An 18,195-nucleotide genomic window follows, 5' to 3' on the forward strand; every position below is an offset into this window, starting at 1 on the left:
GTAACACCTGAAATTGTGATGCAGATTACTTAATACTTATTTTAAAATCAAGGATAAAATAATGACATTTAAATTTTCTGTTTGTTTTGACTGTAAGCTGTTTTTTCTATTATTAAAAGTGCTAAATTTATGAGAGCCTTTGTAACATTTTAAATAAGGTGTGTTTTAAGCATTTTTCAAGTACCTTAACAATCGTAAGGTATGGAAGTTGAATTCCAAGTATTGGATTAATGTTAAATATATGATTTCATTAAGTTTTTAACAGAATTATATATGGTTAAAAAAATATTTGAGGCTTAAAGTTACCATTTTGGTAACATTTCAAAAAGGCTGATTTCTGTTGACATGCATTATTATAAAAAAAATTAATTCCATCAAATAATATCTTTACTGTATAATAGTGAAAAAATGGCTATTAAAATGATAAACAGTTGTATCTTATTTTTTGTTGTAGGCCTAACGATTTAAATGAATTCAAAAACTTCTGTTTTTTTTTAAGTTTTGAAAAATCCTTTACCTGATGACTAAAATTGTGATTTAATAAGTTTTTATTCTGCCTTTTCTTATCAGTGATTTTTTATTTGTTGTTTAAAGTTAAAAAACATAGTAGAATACATTACATATTTCTACATATCTACCCTGTATTGAAGTTTTGTGAGTTAGCTATTTTTTAAACTAATTATAACTTATATAATCCAGGTAGTTCTGATCTTGAAACTGAATTAATAAGTTTCATGTGGCCAAATGAATAACTTCTTTTGCTGACAATATCATTAAAAAATCTAATAATTTAAGTTGTTTAAGAAAAGCTAATTTTATTTTGTAAGGTGGTGCTATTTTTGAAAGTATTATCTGTATGTTTATGTTTTGCTTATATAATATTATTTTGTAATATTTATTATATGAAGTTATTGGGGTAATAAAATGTTTTTATTTTCAATGTTACAGGTTGAGCAGAATGTCTGTGTGCAACCCCGAACAACTAGCTACCACACAGAAAGCTGTTGAGAATAAAGTAGCACTTTTATTTCAATTTCTTAGTCACAAGGATAATGATGTATCATTAGGAGTTTGTGATTTTGCTCGAGAATACGTACAGTTTCTGAAGCAGCAGTCTAGTGTAGGGGCATATCGTTTTGCTGGAAAATCAAATGCTGAAGTAGGTACAAGGTGTATGACAGGTGGTCTGTACTTTTGTGTATTTTTACCAAAACTTTTGTTGTCTTTGTCTACTCTGTTAGGTATCTTTTCTCATTAACCTGGAACAGTGATGAAGAATGAAACTTAGGGTTTACTGAAATTTATTTTTATACTGCCACAAAAGCTGGATCCCCTTAAGATTGAAAAAATATGTAGGGAAAAGAACCATTTGCAATTTGCCCCAAAGTCAGAACAAGATTGATATAGCTCAAATTCTTTACTCTGCTTTCCAAACCATTGGACTTCATAATCTTTAACAATATACAGGAAGTGCTAGAAGTAGCAAACTTTGTACCTTTAGTTAATATCTAACCATGTGCAGATTTGATGACCAGGAACCTACTTTAAGACGATAAATTTAGAAGTCAGCTTGGAAGAATAATGAATAAAATTTTATTACAAATTGAACATAGTAGCAAATGCACAACATTTTGACAAGATTTTGTCATCATTGGATAAACATTGTCGAAATGTTATACAATTGTTACTGTGTTAAACTTGTAATAGTTTTATTCATTATCTATTCAAACCATCTGCAGACTATATTAAAAACAAACTCCTGATGCTAACTAAAAGCTTGCCATACCTCATCCAAATACTCTCTGTAAATTTAGTTATTGTGTGTTTACTTTTACACTTCCAAGGTGGGTTAAATTGGCCCACTTGATTCCTAAAGTGTTAATCTTTAACTAGATAAAGGAAGTGCTAGAACTAGCAGATATTTTCGTTTTTCTGCCAACTTAATGAAACTTTCAGTAGAACTGTATATCCAGAAAGATATATTTTAACCAGATGTCATGAAAAAAGTGCAAAATAACCATTGCTTTGTATTTTGTGTTTGTTTCATTGAAATAAGCATTTTACCTACAGAGATACAACTCGTAATGTCTTGTCAAGTAGTATTGAATTTCTTAACATTTTGTCTGGGAAACACCAGAAGGTTATATAAAAAACTGTGTTGGTAAAGAGATGTATACAGTTCATAAGATTAGTATTAAATGTACAGATTATTCTCATAGTAAGTTCATAAACTCAGCTTTAATTATCATGCTAAATTCTGTTGACTGCACTATACAGTAGTGAAATTTTTATATATAACTACATCATGTTTATAACATTGTATGTTTGTGGAATCCATTTGCAGGCAATGCTCTGTATAATTATAAAGAAGTACAAGTATAACGACTCGTATAACTTTGACCATCAGGTAAGACAACAAAAAGTGCTTTATGAAAAATATTATTCAGTGATAGATACTTATCTCTAATTTTGGCACGTTTACATTTGACATTTCATAATGGTGTAAATCCAAAGGTTTTTTATCTGTTGAAAATTACTGATTTTGTTATCTCATTACGTTTTCTTTTGTTAAGACTCTTGTGTTGAAGTATTCATAAAGTGATTATTATTTACATAATTAAAAGAGTAATATCTGTCTGCATGTGTGTGCATGCATGGGAAGCTTTTTATACTTCATTAAACTATGCAACAATGAAATTAGGAGTAGAGAAGTATGGATGATGTCACCATTTGTGTAAGGGAGGGTGGGTGTAGACTGTGCCATGCATTGCAATGGAAATGGTATTTGAGGAATGAATCTTTCGTGTTTCAGAGTCGCATCCCAGCAGTGTTTGTGTGTTAAGGTTTTGTGTGTGAACTTCTTCATTTGTTTATAGATACTTAGAGTACTGGTAGAGTTACCCTGTTGAGTAGGGACTTGGGAGTAGTATAAGTTTTAATACTTACCCCTGATATCCAGGTTTTGAAAGCATTGCTAGATCTAGTGTATCTTACTAGATAAGTTGATAATTTTTTATTAGACCATTCATATCAAAGTGTCTTTTGTACTAGAGGTGTTTGATGGGTATCACGTGCTATGGAATAGGTTTAACCTCGTAGTCATTGAGATGCCCTGCATGGCCATTGGAATCATTCAGAGCTCTACATACCTAATCTCATACATGAGTATTTAACAAATTTAAGTACACAGCACTGTTTTTACATTTTATTAACTTTGTGCATTCATATACAAAATACCACAACAAACAAATGTCTCACATTCAAAGGATGAGTTTTCCCATAGTAAAATATTAATTCACAGATGTTTTTGTTAACATTTTTTTTCTCCATATTTTATAATCCATAAAATCACTAATACCATCTTACAATATAAAGTACCCACGTTAGCATCCATCACCAAGAATTGGCTAACTGGTATGGTAACTAGAAATTATCAAACAGTGTAGATAGGCTATTTTATTTCAGGATTTTTGCCTGAGAAAAAAGATAAAAAAGCCCCTAACATAAGGAACATCTCCACTTGTTTATAAGACTTTTGAAGTCTGTTATTACCATCCACAAAGCAGGATATGCAATTAGCATCTAATGAAGTCATTAAAAGAAAGAAGGGGAACATTATCTAAGAAGGCTCTTTATACCATTTTTTGCCTCCTTAGCAGGTGCACTTAGTGAGCTTAAAATAAGTATGGGTTTAAATCAATCTAGTACTAGTACTTATGCATAAAGAGGTTTCTGTTATAAACAGTAATGATTGTGAAATGTTTTCTTTTTTACAATATACTGTTTTTTAATCTAGTTTAAATGCTAATAAAATTTGTCAATCTGTGATGTTTTTTATCTTTTGTACTATCAAACCAAGTAATAAAGTTTTCAAAGCATAGTTATGAAAATTTTAGTAACAGAGCTAATTTATAAGGAAATAAATACGGAAATATTGTTTAAAATCTTGTAGGTTAAGTCATCAAAAGATGAAACAAGGATAAATGTTTATATATTTGTACTTTTTTGAAAATTGTAATAACCTAACTTGGTAAGTAGCACATTTACATGCCAGCCTGGTAATTGTACTGTAAATTAACATTATTTTGATAGTTTCATGGCAGCCTGGTAACTTGACACCATTACATAGTTTTGTGGCAACCTGTTATAAGTTTTACTTTGAGTTAACAACATCACAGTTTCACATATACCATACTAAACAACATCTCATAATTTTATGGCAGCCTAGTTACTTAACAGTCAACTCTCCAATTTTTCATGTTGAAACTTATCCATCCAGAAGAAAAAGGCATTTTTTTTCCTATCACAATTTCTTCCTGTGTGCTGAAGATAGTGCCTTACTGCATGTGTTCTGGTTAACTGTTGAATCAAGGTTAACTCCTGTACATCCAAATGAGAACATTTTGACTTATGATGATGGCTTTGTGGCATATTTTTAAATTCAACCCGTGGATCAAGGTGTCATACCATCATTGAAAAATCAGTACTGAGCTGGCCATTTCAAGACCTTTCTTAAAGAAGACATTGTGATGATGACACTTTGGAAGCAACTGATGGCATTGGATGCAGTATATAGTGTTTTCCGAGTGTAACTTTTTCCAGACTTCAAAGAATTTAATGACAAGGAAGTCAACAACATTGAGCTGGCCTGAATCCTGCATGGTATCAATGTACATGTATTTGAGAATGTAGACAATGAGGAACTGCTGGCATAGTTTGAAAGTGACAAATGTGAACCAAATTTTGACCATATGAGTGATTCTGATATTGTAAATGCAGTACAGGAAGACAGAGAATTACAACCATGAAAGTTACAGGGAGGTAGGAGAGCCAGAACGTGAACACACAAGTGACAGCATCACAGCATCTTGATACCATATTAGATTACTTGGGACTGCAGAGTTTTGATTACAATGATGTTATAGCAGCCAGGAAGAGAAGAACAATTAAAAGAAATAATATAAATGAGTCTGTGAAACAAGCAAAAATTACAAACTATTTTATTAAATAGTTTCTACTGCAGTATCAAAATATTATGTAATTTTAAGGTGAAGTTGTCCCAGAAATGCAGGTTCACAGATTATCCATGTTTTCAATTATTTGTGAACCTTCCCCCATTTGATTACCGTGAATAATCAAGAGTTGAATGTAGCTTCGTATGGTAACTTCACATCATCACTCAGTTTGATGATAGTCATGTATGTTTTATTGTACTTAACAACATCACATAGTTTCATAACATCCTCGTAAATTTTACCACATGCTGTTTGGAATGAATTCATACTTGGTGAAAAATTTTACATGTACTCTGTGATCTTCACTACATGAAGAGAGTCGTAATATTTTGAAATATCCATGTTTACATTAATGGGTTACATGCATATACTTGCTTTTCAACTGTATCTGTTATAAAAAGTTGTATTGTTGTGTGACTTTTTAATTATTGCATGGATAAGTTTCACTTCACATTACTGTAAATAAATGAAACTATTGTACTTGATTAGGCAATAGTGTAACCTTCTTGTCATGGTGATATCAACAATGATTATTTTATCATCAGGGTGAAGCTGAAATATCCTTTGATGACTACAGAAAATCTTTGAAAGTTTTGTTTGACAATCTTGCACAGCTGGTAAGGTTCTGAATGGTTGTTTAAATTGTTTAACTGAAACTACACATGAAAGTTTACCATTAGAAAGTTTTATATCCAGATCTTTCTATTTTTAATGCTATACTACTACTACTACAATAATTGTTTGTGTTCGTTAACAATTTGTTGTAATTTTCAATGCATTGCTTTTGTCTTAAACTTAACTTCTGCCTGTATGTTTGTGATATTGTCGTGTTTTAGTATTCGATATTTTCAATAAACATTTTGTGAGAAAGAATAAATTTTAATTTATATTGGAATAATAATAATAAAAGTTTTTTTCTAATTATTCTCTGTTACATACTTTTTAACAAATATTTCTAGTGAAAAAGGCCATTATCATTAATTGTCAGGATGATAAACCCGATAGTTTCAGAATAGAAGTTGTTGCACTTCTTTTCAAACGTTTTTGTTTTTTAACAAATGTTTTTAAGTAAACAAATATATAAAACTTAAATTCTACCCACACACACACAAAATTAGAAAAATATTGTTAAAATTTCTGTTCTGAAACCGATTGATTTGTTATCCTGACTTTAGAGAGAAAAAAAATCGTACACACGATTATGGTTTGTTTTCTGTTAGGATTATGAGTTAGTCCTGTGTACAACAAAGGCTATGATCACAATAACTCTTCAACAGTGGAAGAACTTGCCATTTCAAGAAGTGGAGGTAGCTCTCACTTTCTTGTATCTACTTGGAGAAGCTGTCCCAGTAAGTTTAATAGTTCTTAATGATATATATATATATATATATATATTTTTTTTTTTTTTTAAAGTTACTAAATATACTAAATTTTGTTTAGTAAAGTTGTGACTGACAGTCCAGAGTCACTTGTGTAGTTATTTATATTTTACTTTGCATGTACATTTCTCCTGAACATTCTGACTTAATGTATCATGTAAACTGATCAATTAAATTATGATTAAATTGATTAATTTCAAGAAAATCAGAATAATTCATTGATAGATTGTTTAGGCAGAATATTCATGATGAAATTTAATGGAATGGATGGCAACCACCTGTTGTAGAAACATAAGTATAGAGGGTGATGTTTCAAAAGTCTTCCGCCTTTTCATCTTCATATCAGTTTGTGTATGGTGTTGTCGGTCTTTATAGTATTCTGGTGGATTGCGGAGGGCCTGTTATGAGTGGTTGGTTTATGCCAATTACTTATTGGTGGAGAGACTTCTTATAGATTCAACCAGTGGTAACCACATGCTACTAACCTCTAATCTGGAATCTCTGTTTAGTGGAGGTTTTATTGTGTAAATGTAAAATGATTCTTTAATTTTTTCTTGTCTTCCAAAATTTGTCTGGGTTGATGATTCTAGTTTTTTCACAGTTTATTTTGTGTTCTTTTATTCTCTTATTTTTCTTGTCTTCCAAAATTTGTCTGTGTCGATGATTTTAGTTTTTCCCAGCTTATTTTTTGACCAGTTGACATGGTGTGTTCTGGAATGGATGAATTCTGTATTTTCATGAGTCTTGTACTATCCTTATGTTCTTTTATTCTTGTCACGAGTCTTTTTCCCATTTCTCCAATGTATGTTTTGTTGCAGGAACACTGAATTTCATAAATGAAGTATTTGTGTTTCTCATTGGTAGGTTTCTGTTTGTTTTTCACCAGAATGGATCTTAATGTCTTGTAAAATTTCCACCAGATGTGTATGTTGAATTTCTTGGCCATGTGTTTCTGAGTTTTGCACTGAAATTTTGCAGGTAGGGGAGGTAAATGGTAGTAGTGGTAGTGTTTTTCTTATCTTTTCTTTCTGTTGTCATTTTCTTCAGGTTTTTTTTTATGAAGGTAGAGGTGTAACCATTCTGTTTAAAACATTACAATCTTTTGGCATTGAATTACGCCAATTTTTATTGAGGTTGGGTTGGATGATAGGACTGGAAGTGTAGGTATCTATTTGTGTGGGTGGGTTTTCTGTATATAGTTGTTGTGATTAATTTTTTTCTCTTGTCTCTTGATGAGTATGTCAAAAAATGATAATATGTTTTGTTCCTCTATTTCCTTGGTGAAGTGGATTCTATAGAATTAAGATGTTTTAGGAAGACTGGCTAGTTTTCATGACCGTGGGGTCACATAACAGAAAAGACAGAGATACTCATCAATAGAACACTGAACCAACTTGAGAAACAAAATGTAATTAATGAGAAGCTAGCCAAAGTCTTAAGAACCAATGACAATTTTCCCCCTAATTTCTATGGATTACCTAAGGTACACAAACCTAATATACCTTTATGGCTTGTCGTCAGTGCTATAATCTCACCTTGCCATCAACTAGCTACCTTCTTGGTACCTACTTTATCTCCACTATGAGAGAGTACTAAACATCACATTCAAAACTCGACAGATTTCATAGAACAACTCTAAGAGCTACACATCAGATTCGAGGATATTGTGGTAAATTCACAAACCTATTTACTAATGTTCCAATCTCAGAAACTCTTCATATCACCAGACAACGACTGCTGAATGACAACTCTCTACCACACAGAACTGATGCAAGATAGATGCCATCATAGAACTAATGATAATTTGCCTAAAATCAACTTACTTCCAATACAACAATGAATTCTACAAACAGACGATCACCACTCTCTCCAATCCAAGTAGACATTTTCATGGAAGACCTTGAAGAAAGAGCCCTCTCATCCACACATATAAAATCAAGTTTCTACAGATGTTATGTAAATAACACCTTCATTATCTGACCCCACGGTCATGAAAACTTGCCAGCCTTCCTGGAACATCTTAATTCTATAGACAAAAGAATCCACTTCACCATGGAAATAGAGGAACAAAATAGCCTACCATTTCTTGACATACTCATCACTGGACAAGAGAGAAAATCACCGTAACTATATACAGAATATCCACCCGCATGAACAGATACCTACACTTCCTGTTCTATTATCCAATCTCAATAAAACTTGGTGTAATACAATGCCATCACTGGACAAGAGAGAAAATCATCGTAACTATATACAGAATACCACCCACATGAACAGATACCTACACTTCCTGTTCTATCATCCAATCTCAATAAAACTTGCTGTAATACAATGCCTAGCAAGAGAGTAGAAAATATTTGAGATAAAACATCCATTGAAACTGAATGCCAAAAGATCGTAGAGTGCTTTAAACAGAATGGTTACACCTCTACCTTCATCAAAAAAACCCCTGAAGAAAATGACAACAGAAAGAAAAGATAAGAAAAACACTACCACTACTACCATTTACCTCCCCTACTTGCAAAATTTCAGTGCAGAACTCACAAACACATAGCCAAGAAATTCAACATACACATCTGGTGGAAATTTTACAAGACATTAAGATCCATTCTGGTGAAAAACAAACAGAAACCTACCAATGAGAAACACAAATACTTCATTTATGAAATTCAGTGTTCCTGCAACAAAACATACATTGGAGAAATGGGAAAAAGACTCGTGACAAGAATAAAAGAACATAAGGATAGTACAAGACTCATGAAAATACAGAACACACCATGTCAACTGGACACAAAATAAGCTGGGAAAAACTAAAATCATCGACACAGACAAATTTTGGAAGACAAGAAAAACTAAAGAATCATTTTACATTAACACAATAAAACCTTCACTAAACAGAGATTCTGGAATAGAGGTGGTAACCTGTTGTTACCATTGGTTGAATCTACAGAAAATCTCTCCACCAATCAGAAATTGGGATAAATCAACCAATCATAACATGCCTTCTACAATCCACCAGAATACTATAAAGACCAACAATGCCATACATACACATACTGATCTGAAGATGAAGATTTTTGAAACATCACCCTCTATACTTATGTTTCTGTCCATTCAACTAAATTCAACCAGAATTAGTTTTTCTGAGTATTGCTGTTTTTTATTATTCCAGATTAATCAGAATTACAGTAAAACCAACTGGCATGAAAATAATGAACTAATCAAAATAAGTTTTTCTGATTTATTACTGTTTTCAGTTATTTCGACTATCCAAGTACTTGAAATGCTGATAGTATGTTTCTTTGTTGCTAAGCACAAAACTACATAATGGGGTATTTATGTTCTATCTACTTGGGATATTGAAACCCAATTTTAGCATTATAACTTTATTTTTTTATTGGAAGTTTTGTTCATCTTTCGGCCACCATGAACTCGTGATTTGAGGGTCTCTGGTTCGATTCACTTTGCTACCAAACTTGTTTGCCTTATCATAGTTATGAAAAAGCTACTAACGCTATCTGCCACTGTCATTAATTTTGAACTGCAACTAGAGGGAAGGCAACATGGTGATAGCACTAATCACTAAATTTTTGGCTACTTAAATGTTAAGTAAAATGTAAATCTATTGTTTTTTTTTTACATTGTGTTATATTTCTAATTGTATAACTATTCTTTAATGTATGAGCAGGTGTGGATTGAGATGAGGGGGTCCAATGGGTCTGAACACCTCACACTCTGTTGTTTTTTTTTCATAAATTAATATTAAAAAAATAATTTATTATGCTGCCATATTGTATCAAAAAAGAATCATTAGAAGTCAGTGTTTTTATTTGATTGGACTATCAGTAATCACAAGAGCATCAAAAACTAAAATATAAATATGAAGCCTAGTTTATCATTCAATTTACCATTTGTAACTGTAATCAATGACAAGTCAAAAGATTAAAGGTGGGCTTCATGTAGTGGTGGAGTGTATATGTATGGCGTTTTGAAATGTCTTTTACTCACACAGCGAACCTATATTTATTTAAAGAATATGCAGCACTGATGCCACTAATTTATTCTTATGAATTAGTCAGCCAGATAAGCTGTTTCAAACACTGAAGCTCCAAAATTATCTTAACATAACATACCCAAATTCTGTGATATTTATTCTTTTTCCTTTCACTCTGAAATTTCATTTTGATTATGCTTGTATTCTGCATAATAAGTTTCATATATGTGATAAAATTGTTTTACAGTTAGTTTATGGAAATTTGAATGTTCAATTGTAACCATTCAGTGTGGTGAATTTCTAACTTATACAGGGAGTAAATTGCACTTTATAAGAAAGGTATCCTTACATATTTATGTTGCTGCAGGTGTAAGCTGTGAGGTTATTTTTTGTTTTTTATGCCCCATAAATATTTTGTTAAAGCCAACTTCTCAACAGTGTTTGGAGGGTTATTTTACAGATCATTTTAAAAAAAAGGATATGTTGTTAAACAAAGTAAAGCCAAAGGACACACATTTTGAGAGAAGGGAGCACCTTTTTAGGACAACAATTGGTTCTGAAACACTTCCATCTGTTTATTTAGGAAGATAATATTCTAGTCTGTTGTGATAATGCTGGAAATATCTTTTAGTACTGTTAACAAAATAGTAAGAATTTAAAGGTGCTTTTGGTTTGCATGCATTTAACCACACTTTGAAGTCAATGGCTGTTTTTGTAAGACAGATGTCCAAAGAAACTTGAATCACAACAGTCCCAATGATGAAATAAATGTAAACCTTTCCAACTTCAATGGAACTTCAATACAACTTCAATGGGATTTTGTGCCTTTGGCCTATTTAACTAATCATAAAAGCCATGTTTAAAGATATTGAAATTAAATGAAAATGGAAGACAATTCTCATTTATGCTTTAGAAACAGAATCAATAAGATGTACCAATGAAGTAACATTTCTAGAAAGTATGAATTATTGCTCACAACAGAGGTCTCAGAGGACTGGCTGTAAAGAAAAAAACATATTTAAATTTGTTACCATATATTATATGTACCCTAACTTCCATATAAATGTTTAATAAAACATGCATATTATGTTTGGAAAAGTATAGTAACTGAAATGAACAACTTTGTTCTCTCATTTTCTTAGGCATCTCATGGTAATCATTTTGTTGGAGATGGTGACAAACCTTCATCTATGACAGAGCTGCTAAGACTTGTAAGTCTAGTGATTGTATATTATTACTCTTATGTTAATTTTAGAACGTTTAGTTTGAAAATGTCAAATATTAAACCACAGTTGAAATTCTGTCCTTATCTTGATTTTATATTATTTTATTGGATATATTCTAATATCTAATATTTTCTACTTTTGTTTTTGCACATCAAGTGCTAGTTGACAAACGTCTAATAAAAATGGTGTATTAATAACTGCTATTTGTATTTTTGTTCTAAGTTCATAGTAATAGCTCTTTCATACAGAGAATTTGATTAAGTATTCTTAATAGTAGTTACAATATATTCTATGAAACTCGGGTTTTGAAATAATGATTTACTTAGAATTCAGGTAAACATAATTGGACAATAGTAGTTTCACTGTTAAACCTAAATATTTTCATTATTAATGGGAATTAAGAAATATTTTTTTTATACTACACAATGCTGTTTCCAATTTCAAATAGGTATTGCAATATTATTGCACCAGCCATTTATTAATTTTTTTTTCTCATTCATGCATAAGTAATTTTCTTTTATTTTTCTAGCTGGTAACTAGTAACGTCAGTACTTATGGACACACAGCAGTAACTTTACAGTTTTTTGAAACTGTTGTGCGTTACGAGAAGTTTTTTGGTCTTGAACCTCATCATATTCCTGATATTTTGGTAAGTTGAAATTGTAGGAACACATTAATATAGATGTCAACTTTCTACTTTTGGTTCTAATACAAATAGAATAAACATTCTTTTGTCTGAGAATTATCAAAATGTTGTGGCTAAGACTATTTCCTTGTTTGAGAAACTTAAACCCTTCTTAGTCTGGTTTCTCACCTGCGTAGATAAAACTTGTCACAATACAAAATATAGCTGCAAATCTGTGATCTTTATTTGAAGACAGTGAGCATTTGGAGTTAGTGTTGTCGCAAACTGTAAAGTTTAATTCACTACATTTTTTGTTTTACAACTTTTATGCTTTTAAAACTAACAAAATATTGAGCATGTTCTCTGAAGTTGGTATGACTTTTATCCTCACAATCTGTTTGATGTAAGCTTCCTTATTAGTTATGTGGATTGCAATTTTTTAAACATAAGGCAACTATATCATGGTTTGTAATTTTTGTACACTAGTTAAAAGTAATTAATTAATTAATTGGGTTGAGTCCTCTGCTTGTTTTTTTCATTTTGTTGAAATAATTAATTTGTCAGTTCACTTTTGCTTGGAAAAAAACTCCCACATGTTATTTGAAAACTAGTCTTATGGTAGACTTCACAGAAAAAGTTTTGAGATCATCAACGGAATTGTCTTTTTAAAACAACTATGCGTAATTTTTAAAAGATAAAAACTATTTATTTACATATTACTTTTCAAGCTAATAAAACTTACTGCAAAATTTCTTTAAAGGAAGAGGGCTAACATATCACATGATTAGGGTTATGACTGTAGTATTGTTAATAAACACATGTGAAACCTGGATTTTAAATTAATGGTTACAGGTATATTGTGTAATGGCATGGATGGAGTTGAACTGTAAATTTACCAAACAAAATGTAATTTAGGCCCAGAAATGTTCAATGATTACTGTGCTTTATATTTGAATCGTGTGCATTTCAGATGTAGTTGAGTTAGTTTTTGTGAAAGTAACAGCAGAAGTGACCTATGTAATGCCACTAAAAGAGTCAGGCTAATCAAAAAGATATTTTTAGACATAAAAAAAATTGCTTATTTTACAGGTTGCCTTCATGGATGAACGAGGACTTCATAACAGAAACTCTCGATTACGCAGTCGAATCTGTTACCTGTTTTCACGGTTTATCAAGTGCTTGAAGTACGTATAATTTTGTGAATGGATCTTGTGCTGTGCTTGGTTCAGTACTTCTTAAATATATCAAAGTAATAGTACTTGCAAAAAAAGCTTAACGTTTATTTTCATAACATTTCGTCTTTAGCAAATCGTGTTAAGAATCTGCTTCAATATGATTAAAAACAGAATATCCTATATGTTATTGAATATATGAAGTTATTTAGAGAATTGAGCAGAGTAGGACCATGAGATTTTATCTAATTATTAGATAATTTAACAGGCTTCACATTCAGGGATATACGGAGGACATCCTGAAACAGGTACAAGACCTGCTACTTCTAGCACCACCTGAAAATGGTTTCAGCACAATGTTACTGATTCCTGAAGATCAGCTGTTTCTCTATGAAGCATCTGCCATCTTAGTTGTTTCAAGTCAGTTTGAAGCTCAGGTAAGAAGTTATGTTTGATTTCATTCTAATAATTAGAGCCTCCTTCGGAAACTCTGTTTGCTTGTTTTACAGTTCTGAAGTTATGACTATTATGTAGAGATTGAAATACATGAAGCAAATGTTTCATAGAGAATGTGTAGTTAATGAAATAGTGTAAAGTTTTGTGGAGAAAATTACATTCAGCTTCTTTCATTACGAGATACTAATCTCTAGAATATGTACTCAGTGTAACAAAACTTAATGTGTTTAATAACATCCTTGTATTGTTGGCTAATGCTCAGTTTCTTGTTATGGTAATCTATTTTATGTATGCTTTGTTTCAGAATCTTTCTGTAATTTTTAGCTAAAGCTCAATTCCTTGTTGTTATGGTAATCTGCTTTATGTGTGTGTTTTGTTTCAATATTTTTTTAAATTGTTGGCTAAAGCTCAGTTCCTTGTTTTTATGATAATCTATTTTATGCTTTTTTTTTCAAAATCTTTCTCTTTATTAATTAAGTCTCCTAATGCAGTATTGAACTTGATGAAACTGGTTTCTTGCAGTGATGAGCACACTAAAACTTATTTTGCAATGATTAACACAAACTTTTCTTTCAATGATGAACACAATAAAACTTATTTCTGCTTGTGGTTATATTTTACTTCATTATATTGTTAAACATCTGTTTTTTACTTATCTTTTAAAAAATCAGATGTGTTTTGCTATTTCCATGGTTCTTTTCATTTGTTGAAAGGTTTTGAAAAATGTTTTTACCTTCTGTTACATGTGATTATATCTTTATAGAAAGCAGTGCATTGCTATATTTAGTTCAAATTTAATGATTATTTGAATAAAGAAAGGTGAAATGGGCAGCAACTGCCTAGTACAACATGACATTTAAGAAGAAAATCTCGAAGGACTAACCTACGTAGCCCCCAGTAGCTCGGCAGTAAATCTGAAGACATTAATGCTAAAAACCAGGTTTCAATACTCTTGGTAGGCACAGCATAGATAGCAGATTGTGTAGGTTTGTGCTTAACAAAAAAAAAAATTTAATATAAAAAGTAACACCGATGGAAAGGGATGACATTTGGAAAGACTTTCCAAAAGCTGTCTAAATCATCCATAAAATACTCAGTGATTATTTACTTCAAGTTGCTGTATTTGTTCTTAGAACTTGTTTTTGATGTAAGTTTATGATATAAATATTATGTTTCAAGACTAAGTTTGAACCTACTTGTCATTTTATAACATGATATCTTAATTCTTGTTCCAATACTTACATGGCATTGATAGAAAACTTCCCCTGGAAACTACTGAAAGTTTATATAGTCAGAAATTAAAAATATACAATTGTAATGATTTTTAATCTTTTGTTTTTTTACTATATAAACTTAGGTGGTATCATTGTAGTTTTCAAATGAAAAACATATTACACAAAACAATATCAACAAACGTTTTTTTTTTGATAATTGTCGTGAAAAAAAACAAAAACAATGGGAAATAAATGCCCAAAGAAACTGAATTAGTTAGGTTGCACTTGCCAATATAAACAAATTCTTGATGATTGTAAGAAGAAAATTTTATGATTACTTTCCTCTTCAGTATTTTATAGCATCTATAGCTGACTGACAGTATATAGAAAGATTAAAAACATATAGCATGTTATGTAAAGAAGGGGAGAGGAGAAAGTTAGGCTTAAAGATAGGTAAGAAAAACATTTACCTGTCCAAAAACGTCTAGAATGCATTACAAATTTAATGAGAAGTTTAAAATTGTGAATTATTCACCACTACAATTATTTTACCTTGCTTTAAAATGTATTTTTATGAACACTTAACATAGGAGAATAATGGAATTATTTTTTAAAGTATTTCTTTCCTAAGTTTATCACTAAAGGAAATTGAAACTGGTTAAGACAGTGTAGTGGAGGATTAAATAGTTTTGCAATATATTTATTTAGATTTTTTTCTCAATCCTATAGGGGAAAGGAAGAGATTTGAGTTTAAAATGTCTTGAGTACAATTTGACGAGCTTGAAAATTAGCATTATTTATTTTTTGACACTAAAAATTTTCTTGTTAGTAGAAAATCAATTTTATTAGTCACTATAGTAACCTCTATTATAGTGATACATTTTAGTGACAGCATTGCTTTGAAAATTTCTTTTTTATAGCACAAGAAGTTGTTGTTGAAAAATCTGTTAAGTCCAGTGATGGCAAAGTTTGAAACACTTCTTCAACAGTTACAAATGGAGACAGATAAGAACCGGAGTCGAGCAGTTGCTGAATGTATGAGTCATGCTATTGCTTGTACGAGGTAAGTAGTGGCTTAGCTGTATATATTTGAGAGGCTTTTACTGTCTGTACAAATAGTTTAAATAACGCTTTATTTATCTATATATAAAGCATCTTGATGTCACTACCCCCCATCCACACATAAGCAAATAAAAAGTTCATTGATTATTTAGTCTTTTTTTTCTTCTCACAGTGGTAATATCTACCCAAATTACATGAAGTTTAGCATAAACTTATTAAATAGTATCTTAGCTTTTGTTAAATTTGTTTTTATAGTTTTTTTATGCAATGATATTTCACTGTGAGACGCTTTTTAAAAGCATTAAAAAGTACTTTGTTTTCTCTTAGAATTTCTTTTTATATTGTTGATGTTTCATTTTATACATATATAATCAGTTTCAAAGTAATTGAAACCCATTAACATAAATTCTCCTTTGACCATTTATTTTGCTGATTACATATAAATCTTTGGTTTGGGATTTGGAAAAAAAAATTATTCTAAAAAGAAATTAGTAAACGTGTTTCTAGGCAAGACTTCTTGGTGCTATGCAGAAGTTAAAGTAGGAAATTTTTCCATTTTTGAAAGTGACAAAATATCAATCAATTCTTTTTTTTAAGTTAGAAATTGTTTAAACACTATTATAATTATTGTTTTTACTTAAAAAATTTTATGAAAGTGTACACTTGACACCTGGAAAGCACTGTGCCATCTCATAGGGTTAACCCTATTGGCGTGAGTATTTTTTACTGTGCATGACACAACGTTTTAATGTCTTACATTCAAACTTTAAGAGCATAAAATCTTAGCTAGTATACAAGTTTTATGTTCTTAATTTTTAAGGCAATATTTAAAAAAATCCTGAATTTCCACTAGTGTGACCCACGTGACATCATCTTTATTTTATCCACCACCCCTCTAAAAAGTACGAAATCAAACGTAAATTATTCTCCATAAAATTGTTATTTCTCAGACAAACCATAATTTTTATAGCCTTCAATTTTGTTTGGTAACTGAGCTATTGAATAGAAAATCAAACCCACACCCACCTGTTACATTCTCCCTTTCAGAATTCGTTGATAGTTCTCTCTTATGTTTCATTATATATTACCTATAACCAATAGAAAGTCAAGGTTTTTCATCTATCAAATGACGTATTGTATAGTGTTATGTTGTGAACAGTTAGATGTCAATTTGATTCGGAGTAACAACATTGTTCCCATTGGAAAGTTAACGACTAGCTTGGATGAATTTGTAATGGCTCTTGTTGCATAGTTATAAAGCCAGAACAATTTTGAAAAGTAGGTGAATGTCTCTATTTTTTGCATGTTATTAGTCTATATTCTTTGGTGCATTATTTGATTAAATAAAAATTAAGTGCATTACTATCTATAGTATAAAAAATTAGGGTTAACTCTTTGAAAACTGAGAGCAAGAAAAAAGAAGATTGGGTAAGTATTTTATTTCATGTTTATTCTTTAAGTATAATTATAAAAGTAACTAAAATGTAAAAATAGGGATCCTTTTAGGTTTGTTAATATTAGATTAGCTAAAAGAAATAATAACAATAATATTATAATAAAAATGTTTCATGAGGCACACACGTGAGCAGCTCGTGGGTAATGTAATTTGTTAGTGTAACGTGAGCTGGACATTCTTCAACTGATTTACAACTTATAATGGTGTGGATAGTAGTTAGACATGGTTTAAGAGGCAATAAAACAATAAAATTTAATTTTAAAATAGATGTATACTGTTATTAACTTAGAGGTACTTAGGATAAACGAATGTAGTTTCATGTTACAATTTGAAGTAATTTTAAAAAGAAAAAAGAGTAATTTAGGTTTATTTCGATTTTTTTTTGGTGGTTATGAGATCGGTCAATTTGACCAATCCCGTTTTTAAAGTTTTACTGAAAAAAAACATTTGAAATGCATTTAGGAGATTTTAGGGATTACACAAAGGAAATTTGAGATTTTTGAGGTAGGGAAAATTATTTATAATTTTAACATGAAAAATACTTTTCACACAGACTATTCAAAACAAATACTCAATATATTCATGGACAAATCTTT

General features: G+C 30.7%; 1 protein-coding gene across 1 annotated transcript in view; it reads left to right on the plus strand.

Moving 5' to 3' along the window:
* Positions 1 to 952: 952 nt before the first annotated feature.
* Positions 953 to 18,195, plus strand: part of LOC106472125 (exportin-T-like) — a 39,674-nt gene continuing 22,431 nt past the window's right edge. Inside the window, exons 1-9 of the mRNA XM_022400725.1 lie at positions 953 to 1,159; positions 2,345 to 2,407; positions 5,561 to 5,632; positions 6,236 to 6,364; positions 11,531 to 11,599; positions 12,144 to 12,263; positions 13,329 to 13,423; positions 13,680 to 13,848; positions 16,002 to 16,144. Of these exons, the coding sequence (XP_022256433.1) occupies positions 959 to 1,159; positions 2,345 to 2,407; positions 5,561 to 5,632; positions 6,236 to 6,364; positions 11,531 to 11,599; positions 12,144 to 12,263; positions 13,329 to 13,423; positions 13,680 to 13,848; positions 16,002 to 16,144 (1,061 nt within the window). The 5' untranslated portion in view covers positions 953 to 958. The remainder of the gene's footprint in view (positions 1,160 to 2,344; positions 2,408 to 5,560; positions 5,633 to 6,235; positions 6,365 to 11,530; positions 11,600 to 12,143; positions 12,264 to 13,328; positions 13,424 to 13,679; positions 13,849 to 16,001; positions 16,145 to 18,195) is intronic.

The sequence above is a fragment of the Limulus polyphemus genome, unplaced genomic scaffold, assembly GCF_000517525.1.
Source record: "Limulus polyphemus unplaced genomic scaffold, Limulus_polyphemus-2.1.2 Scaffold5100, whole genome shotgun sequence".
In the NCBI taxonomy this organism is placed as follows: Eukaryota; Metazoa; Arthropoda; class Merostomata; order Xiphosura; family Limulidae; genus Limulus; species Limulus polyphemus.